Source organism: Pteropus medius, unplaced genomic scaffold (assembly GCF_902729225.1).
Source record: "Pteropus medius unplaced genomic scaffold, Ma_sr-lr_union100, whole genome shotgun sequence".
NCBI classification, from domain to species: domain Eukaryota; kingdom Metazoa; phylum Chordata; class Mammalia; order Chiroptera; family Pteropodidae; genus Pteropus; species Pteropus medius.
In genome coordinates this window covers 28,405,326-28,423,609 of record NW_024340849.1, presented here as the reverse complement: position 1 = coordinate 28,423,609, position 18,284 = coordinate 28,405,326, and the positions used below count along the sequence as shown (strand labels likewise).

The following is an 18,284-nucleotide window of genomic DNA, read 5'->3' as shown; positions in this document are numbered from 1 at the left end:
AATGGAACAACAGTTGTATGATCACTTAAGTTATATAATTTCCCAAAGCTTTTAATCTCTGTATCTTTGGATCTTTCCATTGGGAAGTAGAGATCGTGTACCTTCATTAGAATCATTTTACCTTTAATAGGATGCTCGTTAAGATCTTGCATCTGGCTTCTGTCCAGTAAAGGAAAGCTTTAGGCTTTAAAATGTTTCCAGTGACTGGCATAAAAAATATGTTTTCTATGGGTAAAACTTTTATTCACTCTTTTTCCTTCGTTGTGTTTCATTTGGGGCAATTTATATTGACTCATTAAGTTAACTGATTCTTTGCTTAGCTGTGTTGAGTCTTTCTGATGAACTTAAGAACATGTTCTTCATCTCTTTTACCATGCTTTTTATTTCTAGCATTTCCATTTGACTGTTTCTTATCATTTCTCTCTGCTGAAATTTCTCATCTCTTCATGCATGCTGTCCACCTTTATGTTAGAGTCTTTAACATATTATTATGGTGAATTTTATGGTTACAACATTGAGTCAAATCTGAGTCTGGTTCTGTTGATTGCTTTGCTTCTTGACAGTAGGGGTGGGAATTCGGGGCTTTCTTGCTTTTTTATACATCTTGTAATTGTTGGTTGAAAGCCTGGTGTCATGTATTGGATTGTATAGACTGAGGTCAGCAGTATTAATGCCTACAAATGGGCAAGCCTCTAATGCTGCTCCTGAGTGGATCTGGGTTTGGGTTTGTTGCTGTTTTTATCTTCAGTCACTACCACTTTCCAAGTTTCTTAAAGCATTATCATGCTTAAGGGCAAATGCTGGTTTGCCAGAGGATTTTTCTCAATGTTCCTTTTTCACTCTCATCTTTAGACTTCCCTAAGTGTCTGAGCCTCAGAGAGGGTCTCTCTCCATGTTCTTGCCCCTCCCTTCATGATAAACTACTGTTATTTTGTGCTTACTAGTCTGGGGATGGAAAATTAGACTTCCTCTGTCCTTTTCCTCCCACATTAGTCTTTAGCAGGGTCTTGAGGTGGGGCCATCTCAGTGACCCTGTACCTCCCTCAAGAGGAGGAGACCTTGAAAGATCCAGACTCAGAATGGTTTCCTGCCCCTTTCCCAGGAGTTGGAGTCTTTTCCCTTCTCCTATACCACCTGTGCTGTAGGGCAGCAAGATCTGCCCTTCCCTGTGGCTTATGGCTTTTGTCTCATAGAGGAGAAGGCTCTGTGTGTGGTTCCCCACCTTTCCAGGTGGTGTGGTGACTGCTTCCCTCATCCTGTGGGGTTGTTCCTGTTGCTCTGGTAATTTGGCTGTGCACTCCCAGGCCTGCACCCTGGGGAGACATTCTTAGGTCTCTAGCTCTACCCTCAGTCTTCTTCATGAGTGCCATGTTGGTCACTGGAGAGGGCCTGTGAGTGGATGCTGAATCCCTTTGTGTCTCTACTTCCCAGGAGTTCCATACTCTTATGGTAGCACATGCTTGGCCTTTAGCAATTTGTTAAAACTATTATCTGAGTTTCTCTTACTATTTGGTATGGTAGCTCTATTTTCCTTGCCTACTCTGCCTCAGGTGGGCCATTGCTGGTGTCCCATCTTTCCTTTGTGGGAGCAAAGCTGTCCCCCTTAGAATTCAGTCTACTTGGTTGCCCTGAAACCTCAGCTGTCTAATGGGCTCAAGAAAAGTTATTATTTTAATGATTATTTGGCCTTTCTTATTGTTAGGTTTGGAGTGACACTCTTTCCAGCTTTCTAAATAGAAGCCAGAGATCTAATTTTGTAGATTTAAAAACACTTTCAATATATTTAATACCATGAAATCTACTCAACTAGTGAAATCTATTACATTTTATTGTGTGTTTAATCTTTCCAAATTACTTTTAATTTAATTTAATAGAATTTAATTCTATAAAATTATATGTTTTAATAATAGAAATTTATGATAGCATTCAAGAAAAAACAGCTAAAATTTATTGGTATAATATGAAATCTTGATATTAAAAATAACCTTTTAAAACTTTTACTGAACTTTTTTATGATTGTAAATGTAATGTACACTCTTGTATAAAACTTTAGAACTACGAAAAATGTAAAGTAAAAATCACCTGAAATGATATATAGATATAAAGATTTTTAACTATACATTTCCTTCTGATTTTTCTTTAAATTTTTCTTACATAGTTAACTCTAAGTATAGGCATTTTTCTGTTTCATTTTAATATTTTAAAGACATATTATTTAATGCCTACGTAATATTCGGTCATACAAATGAACTGTAATTTATTTGACTTTTCTTATATTGTTGAATAATCATTGTTTCCGATTCTATGTGATATTTAAAGAGCTTCATTATTCCTAATTTCATGAAACATTTAGTGAATGAGGTTGTGTTTGAATTTTTTCCATGTTTATCAACATTTCATTAGGTAAGATTTTAAAAATTCCATGAGTTTTAATGGCACATTCATTAATATTTGTGTTAGAGACGTTGTGAGTACAAAGAGTCAGCTTCCTCTTAAAGGCTATTGCTTTTCTACTGGCTATTGGCTGTTATACCCAGAAAACTAATTCTCACTTATTTGAGCTCTCAGATGTCCCCAGTGAGGATAATGTCAATAGAAGGAAAAAAAGGGAAATTTTACTGGTTATTGTTTCAGGAAGATGTCAGAGAAAGAGACCAGAGGTTTGGGTCAAATTTTACGGGGACTAGCATGCTGAGGGGGCCCCATGGTCCAGCCCCAGGGCTGGAAAAGAGTTTCTTCAGTCTATTCAGAGAGCTGATTTGTGGTTCCTCAACTCTCAAGAGCCTTATTGATAAACCAGAATGACGGTTTGCATAGACCAGATCCTCGGGGACAGGAGAAACAGGAGCAGGGGGTGGGGCTTTGACCCTTCTGCCCTTTTAGACCAAGTGATCAAGGACTAGCAGCTGTATTCTGGCAGCTGGAGAAGGGATGGGAATGGGTGATGCTAATATGGAAGAATGTTTGAGGCGATGCAAAAACCCCAGAGTACCCGTGTGCTTTTCCTCGGGAGGAGATGTTCTAGGAGAAATAGATGGACTACAGGGCCAGAAGAAGCGAAGGCTTCTGGGAGCCACTCCAGAGTGGCCCTGCAGGCTCAGGTTTGTCTTTGCCAGGCTGCTGACCACTATCCCCATAGCCTTTCTCCACCTGCCAGCATTCAGCTGCCAACCACTCTCTATCCACTCTGAGGAGATGTGAGCTGGCTGCCAAACCCATACTAACAGCACAGGCTTCATTGTTGTCTACTGTCATGTGCCCAGGGCTGGTTATTCACTTATGAAAGTTCTTTAACCTTGATTATTGCTTGGAAAAGAATATTTGTCACATTTCCCCCAAGACTTAAGTTTTTGCACCAGAGGGAAAGATGAGGTTCCCCATAGTACAATAGAAAGAATCAGATTGTCCTGTGTTTTTCTTCAACTTCCTTCAGAAATTAGCTGTGTGACAAGTTACATAACCTCCTAGGACATGAGATTTTTGCATCTGAAAATGGGGATGACACTAACTGGAGAAGTATCCAATGTTGCTGATTTTCCTCCTTCATTTTGCAAATACTATCAAGGTGTTCCTTAAGGCAGTATTTCAGTGCAGAGTTTCTGATATTCCTTAGTTAACAGAAACAGAGTGAATTTATGTTCCCTATTGTACTTATGGTACTTATGTTACCTACCTCTTCATAATTATATTGAGTATCCCAAGGGAACGTTAGCAAAGTGCATAGTTTCTGATCTTGTCCACTTTAAGTCATTATTCTTTAAGGAAACATCCAACTAAGCCCCAGAATTTTATCTCAGTTGAAGAAAATGTTCACTTGTAGTATTATTTATTTTGATATTTATTTTAATTATTTTTTGAATCGTCTGCTGTATTTTACATTCTGCAAGATTTCCTATCCACTAACTAGTAAAAATGTAAGGGGTTCCCGGCCTTGCATTTGGCTACTACATTAATCACAAAGCTGGTTCTGTTTCTGCAAATTGCATCAGGTCATGAGCAGGTCGGCCATAAGGCCTGAGGACATAGCACATAGCACAGGTGACTTTCTGTCCTGGCAGATGGGCTAACCCTGCTGTCTACACTTCTTCAGCGGCACCTGAAAACCAAGGCCTAGAGTTCTGTACTCAGGTAATATATTTGGGCCCATACTTCATTTCTGAAAAGATGCACCTCATTTTATAGACAACATTTTAGAAGATGAGAGATTCAGAATATGAGGCATTCATGACCATTCTGAGCTTAAGTATATGTCATTTGAATGAAGTGCTTAATTGAAAAGTTCTTAAAGATAAGTTCTTAAGTCTCTTAAAATTTTTTTTTTGTTATTAAAATATTCAGGATATTCTTAATTCTGATAAGCTTGAAAACAGTGGCAAAGCTTTATAGATTGTTATCTTACCAATTTCTAATTTAGTTTTAATAACCAGCATCTACTTCTATAATAAATATATATATACATATACATATATGTGTATGTATTAGTAGATATTAATGTGTGTGTGTGTGTGTGTGTGTGTGTGTATTATTGTATATTTATTTATTTTTTTTTTTAGTGGAATAAAACAAATAGAATGAAGCATGTTTTCTAACCCTTTTTGTAATTTAAATCCTGAGGTTTGGAAATTGTTTTCTTTTTTTATGGTTGTTGAATTTTTAGAAGAGGAGTAGGAATTTGGAGATTTTTTGGAATTTTTGTATTTCTACTTAATAAGCAGCATATTTGACCTGCTAAGTATAGTTCTTGGGTTTCTCTAAGTACAATAAAACACGAAGGGAGTTCCAGTTTGCTTTTAAGCACAAAATTTTTGAGGAAAATTGCCTTTTATTTCTTTTTCCATACATCTGGTATTTACATTTTATGTAAAACCTAGACACCCAGGTTCTATAAAGGCTGGCTCCACACCCTCCCTATGGGTTGACTCAGAAAATTAAAAACAAAAACAAAAACTAACAAAGCACTATGTTGACACCTTCCCCCTACCCTCCATTCTTGCTTGCCTGGCAGAGAGGTGACGTTGGAACCCCGAGTTGTTTACGCAGTCCTGAGGCTTAGTCCCCTGCCTGAGGTCTGCCCTGACAAATGGTACATTCCTGCATCAGAGGCATCTCTGTTCCTCTGAGGACCTGGGCCTCTGTTTTATGCTGAGTAGGAACAGAGAGTGCAAATGGAGAGCTGCAGCAGAAAGAGCAGTTCAGCCTAGTTGCCCCTAAATACGCTAAATACATAAGGAAAGCACAATTCACAGCTGGCTGCGTGTTCCTAGCCTCCCCTCATACAAAGGGCTTGTCTTTGATTCCTGTTTAGCTGCGTGTTTTATAGCAATATGAAGCATAATTTATTAGAATGGATGGCATTAAAATAGAATACTAGCTTTTCCTAGAATGTAATTACATGAAAAGGAGGTAACATGTAGCCAAATACCGAATCTAGACCCCCAGTGTGTTTCCTCCAGCCTTAAGGAAGTGGAATCATCTGTGAACCCAAAGGCCGTCAAACAACTCTCTTGCTCCATGGAAGCCCAGAGGGGTGGCCTCCCCACTGGAAGTGCTGTCCCCTGGGAAGGGCTTTCTGTCCTCAATGACCTGGCTCTGAGGGGCTCTGGTATGGAGAACATGCTCAAGTGATGTGAAGGTGTTCCGGGTCCTCTCTCGGCAGCGAGAAGACCACCTCCTTGAAGGCAGGGCCACAGCTTCCTTCCTCACTCACAGACCTCCCTGGGTGCTGGGCATCTGGGAGATGCTGAAGGCATTGTTGAAAGAAGAAGCAGAGCATCTCGGAATGGGGAGGGACCTTAAATGGATCGGTCCACCCTAATCCAGGCTCTGAATTCCTTCAGCGATGGCCTTAGCAATCTACCACTCAGGACCTCCAGATGTAGGAATCTGCATTCTCTACATCAGCTCATTTGTCTTTGGACCACTGCTTCTGAGGCTGACTCCTTGTTGCCCTGCTTCTATGTTTAACTCTTTCATGACTGGTTGCTTTATCTTCTCAAGTGATTGATCTTCCACATGAATGATATTCCATGCTTATCGATTTCCCTTGTTGCTAACAGATGAGCAGGTGTCTGAGCCTGTAAGTCATTGCAATGAAACTCTCCATTAGAACATGAAAAAGCACCAGGCAGAGCTGAAAATCAGATAATTCAGATTGGAGTGACAGTGCCATGTCCCTGTGAGGAGCCTTCAGCATCTGAGCCACGCAGAGGTGTGTGTGTTGGCAGCTTGCTTCCACGCCTCTTCTCATAATTCTTACCCTTGCTGCTGTGGTGGGCCTGCCTCTCCTGGCCTCTGGGTTGCCCCTTCTCAGTGGGTGTGGGCTAGGAGTTTCAATAGCTACTCTTATTAGAATGTATCTAAGATAAGTGCAAGTGGCACCAAGTACAGATTTTAAAGAGCTTTGAGATAAGCAGTGTGTTCAGACCGGAAGGAATGGGTGTATGGCTTTCATTATGGCTGATCAATGCTTTGAAGAGTTTTGACTTCATTCCAGATAGTCGAAGGCATCAAATTAAGTGATTTCTGGATAAATGAGGGACTGATGTAGAAATCTTTTGAAGTAATGTACTTTTATTACTCAAGTCTATGCAGTAAGGCTAGTGAAGCATTTCAGTGGAGAAGTCCTGCTGAATTCATTTTGATGATTAATTAGGACACGTTTGCAGTTGATATGTATTTCCTTAAAGTTAATGTTCTAATTATTTTTTATAAAGTAGTTTACCTAATATGTTTGTTATTAATTTTATACCATAAGTCTTCTGAACACACAGAAACTTAAACTTAGACTCGAGTGAAGCTAAATTCACAGAAACCTTAAATTATGAATCAGAAGAGTTTGGGGTTCTTTTTTTTTTTTTTAAATCACGGTGCCAAAAAAGCTCCAAACAGAGTCTTTACAGCAGCAGAGAAGACATGAATAGGCATGTTGAGAGCAATAGGAAAAGATTTGCTAGAAAACAATGGTTTCTTAATTAGAGAGCCCAGTAAGGGATAGTGGCTAAGGGGTTTGGGTGCCTGGGACCAAGGCCCCATGACCACAGAGATGCTCAGAAGGAAACTTGATGGGCATAAGGGAGCCCCTGCTGAGACCAGCTAATGGGGGAGCGAGGTTGGGCACCACATAATGACAGTCCACCCACTAACGAAGTTGCCAAGCCTAGACTTGTTGGGTGTTTTATTTACTTGAAGAAATTTCTTCAGCTCTGAATGTATGAAGATACCGCAGGTTGTCATGCCATGCCTTCCCCTCCTACCCCCAACCTTGCAGTTGCAGAGAAAAATACTCTGGAATTCAGGGAGCAGAGGACCAAATGCAGGACTTGAGTTATGAAAGCGAAAATGCTTTCAAGAGTTCAAAGCCCTTCAAAGAATTCAATTCCCAGTGTGGAAAGGACGTAACCATGAGAGTGGAAGTCCAAGGCACTGCTTGTCCTCAGGGCGATTGTGCAGGGGCCTCTGCTTTGCTGAGGACTCTGATGGGGTGAAGAAATGGAAGCTGGGGCTGAGGTGGCTTGCTCTGTGCATTATAAGAGGGATGGATTTGAAGAAGCAGCCTCGGCGAAAAGGGCATGCTGGCCCGCCCTTCGTGCACAATACTGACTGAGCAGCTCCTCCGGGACAAAGCTGTTTCCAGGATAAAACATCTCTGCCACCAGGTGGCCTATGTTCTAGTTGGGGACAACAAAGGGATATCAGGTGACCAAATGTGTTTGTAGCAATTTCCGGTCATGGTAAAGGATGTGGAGAAAATAAAACAGGATGATATGAGCATGACCAAGGGGCTCCTTTAGATGAAGTAGTCAGGAAGGCATTTCCCATGAGGGGAAATTTCTTAGATCTGAAAGACAGGAAAAGATCATTCCTATGATGACTGGTTAAGACTAGCCAATGAGCAGTTCTGAATCACGAACAAGCTTCAGAAAGTTAAAAACGTATAGTCACGTGACTAAAGAAAGATAATGAAGGTGAGGGTCATGCATTGATCGACTGATGATTGGAGCACACTGGGCAGGAGGGAAGGCATCAGAGACCTCTACAGAGACCAGGACATAAAACCTGCAGGAGTAGATTGCATCTTGAATGGGATGCAGAATGATTAGAGGGTTGAGAATGCAGTGGCCACTCTGGCTGCTATTTGGAGAATGGACTTAAGGGGGACAAAGCTGGATGTACTTAGCAGGCTCTCACAGTGGTCCAGAGTGGACAGGGAGATGGAGAGGTGGATGGAGACAGGACAGCTCTTAAAGTTCTGTCTGCACTGGCGGATGGATCTGTTGCGAGAATGGGTGAAAGAAGTGCCGGGTGACCCTCGCTTCCCACTCAGTGGATGGCGTGGCCTTGGACTGAGATGGGGACTGTGCAAGGAATAGGATGGGAATGGTAGGTGTGATGCAGCGGCCATGGGTAAAAATCAAGAGCTCTCTTTCAGCCTCGTTGAATTTGAGGCGCCTGTTAGCCTCTGAGCGGAGACGTCATGGGTTGGGTGAGAACCGCCACCTGGTGCAGGAGGTTGGTCAGGCCGAGGAATCAACAGCACTGAGTCTCAGATGGAATTTAAAACTAAAGCTGGATGAAGGTCTCCTGGAGAGAGTGTGTGGAAAGAGAAGTGAACTCTGAAGCCTCGCCTCACCTGGAAATCGAGCACCATAGAAGGAGCCAGCAAAGGGGTGGCTGTGGGTCGGCCACAATGGGATGAAATTATGGCAGTTAATTGTGTCACATGCCTTTGAGAGCTGAGTTATAATGAGCGCAGAGAAGCAAGCATTGGATGTGACCACATGAAGGCCATTGCAACCTTCGTGAGACTTAATTTGCGTGGTCGTGTTAGAAGCCCTGTTGGATTGGGCCAAAGAGTCAGTTGGACGTGAGGACGTGGAGCTGGGACTGCAGACACTCTTTTGAGACGTTTTCCTTTAAAGGGGAGCTGAGAACCGTGACAATGGCTAAAGAGAGATGTGGAATCAAGGAAGAGACAGGCGGCTTACTAGGGAAGTGTGACAGAGGAGAGAAGGGCAAGAGAACCGAGGTGTTTGCACGATTTTGAAGAAATGACTTGGGGTTGAGTGGTGCTCTTACACTGTTCCCTGTGGGGAGTGCACACTGCTCCAAGTTCCCTGTAAAGTCGACATGTGTCCCTACTATTTTGATGTGGGAAGATGCCTCCAGGAGGCCCTGGGTCTTCCTCAGGCTGCACACAAAGACTCTGGAGCTGATTCTCCACAACCACAGTGATGGAAGTGAGGGTCATGCACTGAATGCCTGGTCATTGATCTCTTTGTTCATTGAGGAAACATCGCTGAACCTACTCTGTGCCAAGTGCAGTTCCAGGCCCTGCAGTTAAAGTGCAAATAAACCCCTCTCCCCTTGACCATGTTACTCCCTGTGGAGGGCAGGACACTGACAGGCAAACTGCTGGGGTGGGACAAGCAGGCCAGGTGGGTTTGCCGTCTCTCAGATCACGATCTTAACCCATTTCTAGGAGGTAGTTGGTGTGTGAGTTTCTTAAGGAGGAGATTCTTAGAAGGAAATGGGTACAGGAGACTGTGGCTGAAGGTTACAGCAGCATCTGGGGACAGGGAGGGAGCGGACATGGAAAGCTTCACTGCTGCCCCAGCCCAGGGCTGGCTGAGCTAGAGTAGGGAGTTTCTCTGGGCGAGGAACCTGTGACATGTGAGGGAAGCCCCTGTGCCCTGTGTGGCTTCTCACAAACACTGTACCCTGGGCCCAGCAAGTGTGTTTTAATGCCCCAAGTGGCCTTCTCTGCTCAGTTTTAAGAGGGGGACTTGGTTCAGATTTCTGCTTACCAAGCCAGCTTAGACAAGTCGTTTAACCTGCTGTGCCTGTGTCCTCACTAGAAAAATGGGAAATGTAATCATTCCTACCTTGCAGTGTTCTAGTCTGAGAAAAATGAAGTTCAGCAGCCCTGCCTTATCCATGGTTTCACTCTCCATGGTTTCAGTTACCCACGGTCAACCACGGTTTGAAAATAGTAAATGGAAAATTCCAGAAATAAACAATTCATAAGCTTTCAATTGCTTTCCATTCCAAGTAGTGTGATGAAATCTCTCCATGTCCTGTTCAGTTCTGCCCAGGATTTGAATCATCCCTTTGTCCTACCTATCCATGCCATATATGCTCCTTGCCACCCCACATAGGTACTCAGTAGTTGTCTCTATTAACAGGTCGACTACCTTAGCATCGCAGTGCTTGTGTTCAAGTCATCCTTACGCAGTGTGCAATACCTACATCATTCACCTCACTTCATCTCATTATGTAACATATCATCTCGCATCATCACAAAAAATACAGTGTAACATACTTTGAGAAAAAGACCACATTCACTTAACTTTTGTTACAGTATATAATTATAGTTGCCTGTTTTATCATAAGTAATCTCTTACTGTGCCTAATTTATAAGTTAAATTTTATAATAGGTGTGTATATATAGGAAAAAACAAAGTATATTTAGGGTTTCAGACATCCACTGAGGACCTTGGAACTTACTCCCCACAGATAAGGGGGACTACTGTACCTGATTCAGCAACCGCTACCAGGGATGTTAAGAGACCACTGGGTACGAGCTCTGGGACCAAAGGCCCCGTGTTTGAATTCTGATTCTATTTTAGGAGTATGTTCTTGGGCAGGGTACTCTGTGCCCTGATCTGTGCAATGGAATAATTCTAATACCCATTAGAGCAGCGGTTCCCAACCTTTTTGGCACCAGGGACCAGAGCTCCTATGAGAATCTAATGCCTGATGATCTGCGGTGGAGCTGAGGCCGTGATGCTAGTGCTGGCGAGTGGCTGCAAAAACAGATGAAGCTTCACTCGGGCTGCTGCTCACCTCCTGCTGTACAGCCCAGTTCCTAACAGGCCATGGGCCGGTACCCATCTGCCGCCTGGGGGTTTGAGACCCCTGCATTAAAGGATTGCAGTGGAGAAATCTGTGTAATCATTAAAAAGAGCACCTGGGCTGAAGCAAGACCTGGGTGCCAACTGCTGTTAAGAGATGATGCCTTTGTGCCTACATGATTGTGTCTGCAGCTGTGTGATGGTTTATCTTTTGTGTGCAGTTCCGCCTGGTGGTGAAGACGGCCCTGAAGCTGCTGCTCGTCTTTGTGGAGTACTCGGAGTCAAATGCACCTCTTCTGATTCAGGCTGTCTCTGCTGTCGATACAAAAAGAGGTGAGTGGTCCCTGCTCCCTTATTTCATCACTGTAAAAAAGTCTGATGAAAAAAGGCATCCACTTTTTACATGTTCAAACTGGAATTGAGAATTCCCTTTACGTGGACCTCCCACTACAGGAAACATGTTTTTTGGGATAGTAAGTATACAAAGATTAAGGACAGAACATGGTTTGCCAGAAAAAGAAAAGCACTCCTGGGCATCCCCAGGGCAGGCCTGTCGCTGAGCTTGTCTTTATGCCCCTTCTCCAGCCCCTGTCACTGAACACACGCAGAGCCAGTTCCTCCTCTTTTCCCATCTTGTCTGGGTTGCCTTGGCTCCTTCCTCCCCTGAACCATGCTTTATCAGCTCAGACCCCTAGATGTTTCCCCCTTCCTCCCTTCATCCCGTGCCCCTTCTCTCCTGGGGGCCCTCACCATCTCTTGCCTGTGTCCTTCACCTCCCCGAAGTGCTACCCTGGCTTCTGCTATTGGAGGATTCTTTTAAAACACAAATGTGATCACATCAGTCTCTATCTAATACAGTGCCAATGGCTTCCAGTGCCCACAGGTTAGATCCAGACCCTTCACCTGACTCTGAACCATCTAGTCCCCGTCCATCTGCTACCCCCATCTCCCACTTGGCCTGCACCACACCCTCCCTCCCTTGGGCCAGATGGCCAAGTGCTCTCAAAGGCCCTGTGTGTCCCTCTTTTCTGCTGTGTTGTTGTCTTTGCCTGTCTCTCTGAGTGAGTGCCGTGCTCCAGGGCAGGGTGCCTGTTCCTCTTGGTGTCTCAGCACCTAGCTGGCCCACAGCAGGCAGCCCTGCCCTACACACTCGATGAAGAATCAGCTTCGGATCTGGTTTTGTGTGTAACACACTGTGTTCCCTGTAATATTGTGAACCTTAAAGCTAAGATGTTGATGGGTTTTGTTTTGTTTTGTCCTTTCGAAAAAATTTTTGGTTTTGTTCTCCAGTAGGACATTACTGTTACCATGATCATCTCCACAAAGACTCAAAGAAGAAGCCATTTTACCAACATTTTCCTAACAGAAATTTTTCTCTTTAGGTAAAAGGTTAAAGTCTAATTGTGCTGGGGAGAAAGGAAAAATTCTGTTTTCTATGGACACATATTTTGGATTTTCCAGGAAAAGAGAGACATTCCAAAATTTGGTGAATCAAGATAGTTATAAGAAATTGATAAAGATAAGACTGCATATTTTTGTATTTTGCCACATAACGTGTTTAAATTAATTTGCCTATACTGGTATACCTCAGAGACATTGCAGATTTGGGTCCACTGCAATAAAGTGAGTATCACAATAAAGCAAGTCACATGAATTTTTTGGTTTCCCAGAGCATGTAAAAAGTTATGTTGACATTATACTATAGTCTCTTGAGTGTGAAATACCATATGTCTAAGAAAAGTACTATATATACCTTAATTAAAAAATACTTTATTGGACGTGATTCCCTATTACAGCAGTTAGCACATCTACTTTACATGCAGAAGGTCCTGGGTTCACGCCCCAGTCCATGGTCCACGGTCCATGGTCTACGGCCATGCCACCCTGAACAAGCCCGATGTCTGATCTTGGAAGCTAAACTAAGCAGGGTTGGGCCTGGTTAGTACTTGGATGGGAGACCACCTAGGAAGACCAGGTGCTGTAGGCATAAATAATAATAAATAATTTAAAAAAAAAAGAAACCAGCACTGGTGCTTCCAAGGCCAGTGAATGAGATTTAGGGCCAAAGGTGGGTGTTTGGAAAAACAGCGAGGCGGATCTATTCATTCTCAAAGGAGTCACACTCCATCCCCCAACTTGGGGATTACTTACTTTTGGATGATGAACGGACTCTTCATTTCCTGTCCTGAATTTCAGACAACCCATAGGCCCTTGTCATGAGGGCCATGTTAGAGGCGACAGCCTTCTCATGACCTTGAGTTGTGCTTTCACTTTGTTGAGCTGGGATCTCAGAGTTTCCTTCTTCGGACTTCACATTTCACGAAGGGCATGTTGTGGGGGTAGAGGAATGATCCTGAGGTAAACCCAAGGCGTGACACCCACATCCAAGACTCCATCTACTGGCCCAGCCAAAGGCTCTCTGCTGTACTCAGTCTCTCGCCCATGACAAAATGATGCCCATCATTTCACAATTTGTAAAAAAAAAAAAAAAAAATTAAAGAAGCTCATGGATTGCATACTTCATGGCATTTTGCCTATAAAATTTCTTTTTGCAACTACTGAACACTAGCAGCTGGGAAAAAAAAAGGAATAACACTAATGGAAAATCTCAGATGTAGCTTATCCCATGTGGTTCAATATCATGTTTCTCTATGGACATGTGTGGTCTTGGCCATAATTTTATAATGCATGCAAATAACATCATCCTATTTTACTGCTGGTAAAACTGTTCCTGAACCCTATGATGGAATTAACCATATAAACATATCATGGTGTTTGCAGAGAGCAAAAGGACTTCCAGGTGTGTTTCCACCAGCAGGTTTAGAAGCAGCTCCCTACTCCCCCCTCTCAGCTGGGTGAGAGATTAGGCAGAGGTGCCAGAGGGCCAACTGAGCATGTCTATTGTGCACGAGTTTATAAATAAGCCATAAATTTTATTCTTCTAGTGGCTTTACACATAGTCCTTTGGGGAGATAAGAGAATGGGTATGTTAAAGTATAGACTCTTTTTTTTTAATAGCAAGGAATTCTTTTGGATGATGAAAACTGTCAGATTTAAAGAATCAACAAAGAAAACTAATGAGTAAGCTATGAGTCCTCAAAAATGACTACCACCAACAGCAAATAAAGTTGCCCCAGAATAAATTCCCCTGGTTGCTTTATAAACATTATGTATGGGGTTAACCAGAAGGGTTCATTCTATGAGCACAGATGGCTTGCTCTTTGGCCAAGAGTGGGCCAGTCAGGCAACAGGGATAAAAGTTGAGGGATCTGAATCCATTATAGGGACTAATAAACATTTATGAATTAATGAAAATTAAAAATGCCCCTCATTATCTAGGCAATAGACACTTTTGCTCAGGGGCTGGAATCAAAAGGTTCATTTGAGCTAGTGTCTGGGGCATGACACAGAGGCTCTGTGCGGTACTCAGTCCCTACCTCAAGATAAAAAGATGGCCATCTTGTCCCAATTTGTAAAAAAAACCAAAAAAATTAAAGCAGACACATCTGTCTGCTCAGTCTGCTGGGTCATTGCCTCTTTTGCTTGGATCAAGTCACTTTTTCTTTCTGGTGGACAGAGCCCGGCAGGAAGAGAGAAGGGTAGTGAGTGCTTAAGGAAGCCCTTGAAAGAGCTCTGCGTTGTCGCTCAACCATCATCCGAGACTTCCTTTCCTTGAGATGTTCCCTGTGGTGATTGACAGGAAATGGGTTCAGAACCCTCTGCATCCCTAGGAAGGATGCCCTTCCCTCTGATTATCTGGGTTTGCCTCTCAGACAGAGGGTGGGGCAAGTGACCAGAATGGGTAATCTGTTTTGGAATTTCAGTCATAAATCGTTAGTCAGCGCTAACTTGGTTCAGGACTTCTTTTGAAGAAATTCAATTTTTCATTTGAATGTGAGGTGATGAGATATGACATAATTCTTAAACATGTGTACCACACATGATTAACAGGGAGAAAAAATCCAGCCATTCTTTTAAGCTATCCCATCTCTGCCGCTCAAAAATGTATTGATCTGTGAAGAATGTACAAAGCATGATAGCAGTCAGGGGTTGACAGAACTCAAGCTTGATTTCCATTATTTATAGCCAAAATATATATGTGAAGTGTGTTTATCAATTGTGTTGAAAGACATGGAACATACTATGAGAACCTTCTGTTTGAGTATCAGACCAACTTGTGTAGAAGGCATTGTGCTAAATATCTTATTTTCTTTGGAGTTTAATACAGAAACCTAGGAGGAAGGCAAGGGGTGGGGAGGAAGAATTGAGCAGTTTGTTCTGGGTTAAGAGAAAAACACTGTGGTTTGGTGGGAAGAGAAGACTGGCCTGGGAGCCTTGTAGAAGGTATGTGGGTAAGCATGGGTATCATCACCAGCCCCAACCGCCATGACACTTACAGCTACTGATAGTCTGGTGCCTAACTTGTAACAGATACTATGCTAAGCATTTCTCACATACAACTAATTTACCCAAGAAATATTTAAGTACCAACTATGTGCTTGAAACATCAGAGAGAAAACAGGCTCTTACAGACTATACTGCAGTGTTTGGGGGTGGAGTTGGAGAGAGACAGAGGATCATAATTAAGGAAATTACTGTTTTGTATTATACACCATCACGGCTAAGGCAAAAAGTCAAAGTGCTTTATCTCGATGATACCTCAGAGCAATCCTACAAAGCTGATATAATCACTGCAACGTAAATGTATTTCCTGAGCCACCGTTTGTTCATTCCTCCACTCTGGTGCTCAGTTTCTTTCTCTGTTATGTTAAGGGGTAAGATCATATGGTTTACGATTCTAAAACAGGACTTCTCCCTCATCCCTCCCCACGACACCCATAACAACTGTATAGAGCAAGCAAAGGTAGTGCTAGGGTGAACTGGGCCACTTAGTCCTGGCAGGTGGCAGCTCCTAGAAAAGTTGCAACTGGTGGTGCTTAATGTAGACCAGCTTGAGCCCTGCCAAGGCTGTTTGTATTGGACCAAAATGTTTCCTCCCCTTTACCTTCATTCTTCGAAATAGTTCTCATTTTGGGGTCCCCAGTCAATCAAAGGGGAATGAACATTCATCCCAACAGTACACAAATATATCCAAGTTTCCAGATTTGAAATCTTTAAATGGTAATGAGGGAATCAGATATCACAGCTGAAGGACACATTTTTCAGTTAAATTAAGCCAGTGTTTGAGTGTTTTTATTATAAAGGATAAAATGGTACACAAGTATGCCTGTCTGTTAGAGAGAGGCTATAATCTGGCCCCCTCCCTCTCTCCAAGATGCCTGCCTTTTCTTCGTGGCCTTTCTTTCCCTAGGCTATATTTAGCATCTTTGTCTCCAAAATATGCAAGCAGGAAGCAGTTCTGGGCCCACTAACACCACTGGAAATTCTTAGCTTCAGTGCTTTCTCTCCTACACAGTCTTCTTTAAACCATTCATCAGTAACTCACCGGAACAAGTGTTTTCTGCTGAGGTTCGGTGCCAGGTGGTAATAATAGAAGTTGCCCTCATTATAAATACAAACTGAGGCACTTACAGTGCTTGGACTGCGCTTGGACAGTGAAACCCAAGTCCCACTGACCACATCGATTGACTGTACTGAGGGCAGAAATGGTGATTTCGTTGGGGTTTGAAAAACAAGTGAGGACTTCAAAAGAGTTTGATGATAAATATCAGCAAGAAGATAATTCAGCAGTTAACAGGTGAAGGATCATGCTTCCAGAGTTAGAAGGGGTTATAGAAGCTGGCCTCATTCTGACCAACTGGACAACTCGGCCAAAGGAAAAGGCTTTCTGTTTACTTGCTAGGTGAGCCAACAGATTGCTGCATCAAGCTACATCCATGTCTTTCACATTTTATAGTAGGTGCCTGTTTCTTTTTTAATTCTCTGGCCTTCTCTCCTTATTTCATTTACCCTTTGGTTCTTTTTAAACTGCTCCAACTTAACCCACTTCCTGCCCTCTCCAAGACCTCCATTCACTATTTGGCTGACAATTTATTGGGTGCCTGCTGTATGCCAGGCACTGTGCTAAGAGCACAGAGATAATACATATACTACTGCTGCCCTTGGGGAGCTTTTGTTCTCCAGGCTAGGAAGTCAGCCCTGGCATAACTCATCCAAGAACCAGCATTTGGAAACCACTGGTTTTCAGTTATTTCAGAGTTTATTTTTATCAGTAAAAATAAGCAATATCCCTTTAAGATCTTTATAGAGAAAGCAGGTAAGAGCTTCATGTTCCATACCATCACGTAAGGACAAAGCAACATTTCACTTCAAATATTTATCTCAGGCATAGGAAATTGCGTCAGGGTGCTGTGCTCCCTTTGCGGCCTTGGTGGTCCTGAATGCGAAGGGTTTTCTGCTCTCTCCTGGAGCCAGGGAATAACCATCTATGAGCCTTTGCCTGCAGAGCCCTATTTAGGAGACACCTCTGCACTAAGCCCCCCACTACCATCCACACTGCAAGAGACCTCCCTCGCTGAGTGACAGGCTTAGCTAAGTGCCTTTGCCTTTTGGGTGCTTTTACTCTGGGCTAATGTGTGTCCTTATATTTATGTCTAACTGCTCTATTAGATTATAAACCTCTTGAGGGCAGCCTCCCACTAGACCCAACTGCTTGTATCTGGGTGATGCTTAAACAGTATTTGTGCCTTGATTACATGGAGGTAATATACTTTTTCAAATGTTTGCTGGACGGATGTTTCACTTGGAGCCTACTGTAGCATGAATGTAAAGACCTCCTGCATCCTTTTTCCTTGCAGGAAATCAGAGCATAGCATGCCAGTGTACGGGAAATACTTATCAAGAGCTTCTGCACTTGGAGAGGGAAATTCATGGCCTAAATAACCGCACATGAATGCTTTTTTTTTTTTTTCAAAGTGACATATTTAATACAAAGGGAACTTTCAAGCTAATTTATAGGCATCCTGACCCTGAAGAATATACATTTTTCCAGCGGTGATATATTGTCATCTAATTAGAAGCATGTGCCACGTTTTGAAATTTGGTTACGGAAATACATCGCCATTGTTGGATGAAGAGTCTTTAGAAAAACTGTGATGTGAGTTGGATAAGGTATGTTGAATTGTGTCCTAATGATATTTGCTTTATTTGTAGGAGTCACACCCTGGTCAAATATCATGGAAATCCTAGAGGAAAAGGACGGGGTCGACACAGAGCTGCTGGTTTACGCGATGACTTTAGTGAACAAGGTTGGTTGATGTTTGTTTGGGTTGAATTGTGTCCTCCTAAAAGTCATGTTGAAGTCCTCCTCACCCCTGGTACCTGTGAATGTGACCTAATTTGGAAATAGAGTCTTCGAAAGTATAATCAAGTTGCGATGGGGTCAGTAGGTGAGCCTTAATCCAGTATGACTGGTGTCTTTATAAGAAGAGGAAAAGAGACACACACAGTGAGGGACGATGATGTATATGTGTG

General features: G+C 42.8%; 1 protein-coding gene and 1 pseudogene across 21 annotated transcripts in view; both read left to right on the top strand.

Annotated features, from left to right (window-relative positions):
* Positions 1 to 18,284, top strand: part of FHOD3 (formin homology 2 domain containing 3) — a 422,036-nt gene that overhangs the window by 246,867 nt on the left and 156,885 nt on the right. For all 21 annotated transcript variants that reach the window (XM_039842750.1, XM_039842871.1, XM_039842880.1 and 18 more), the window contains exons 7-8: positions 11,072 to 11,183; positions 17,964 to 18,058. In XM_039842750.1, coding sequence (XP_039698684.1) covers positions 11,072 to 11,183; positions 17,964 to 18,058 — 207 coding nt within the window. The remainder of the gene's footprint in view (positions 1 to 11,071; positions 11,184 to 17,963; positions 18,059 to 18,284) is intronic.
* On the top strand, positions 12,717 to 12,837 carry LOC120590701 (uncharacterized; annotated as a pseudogene).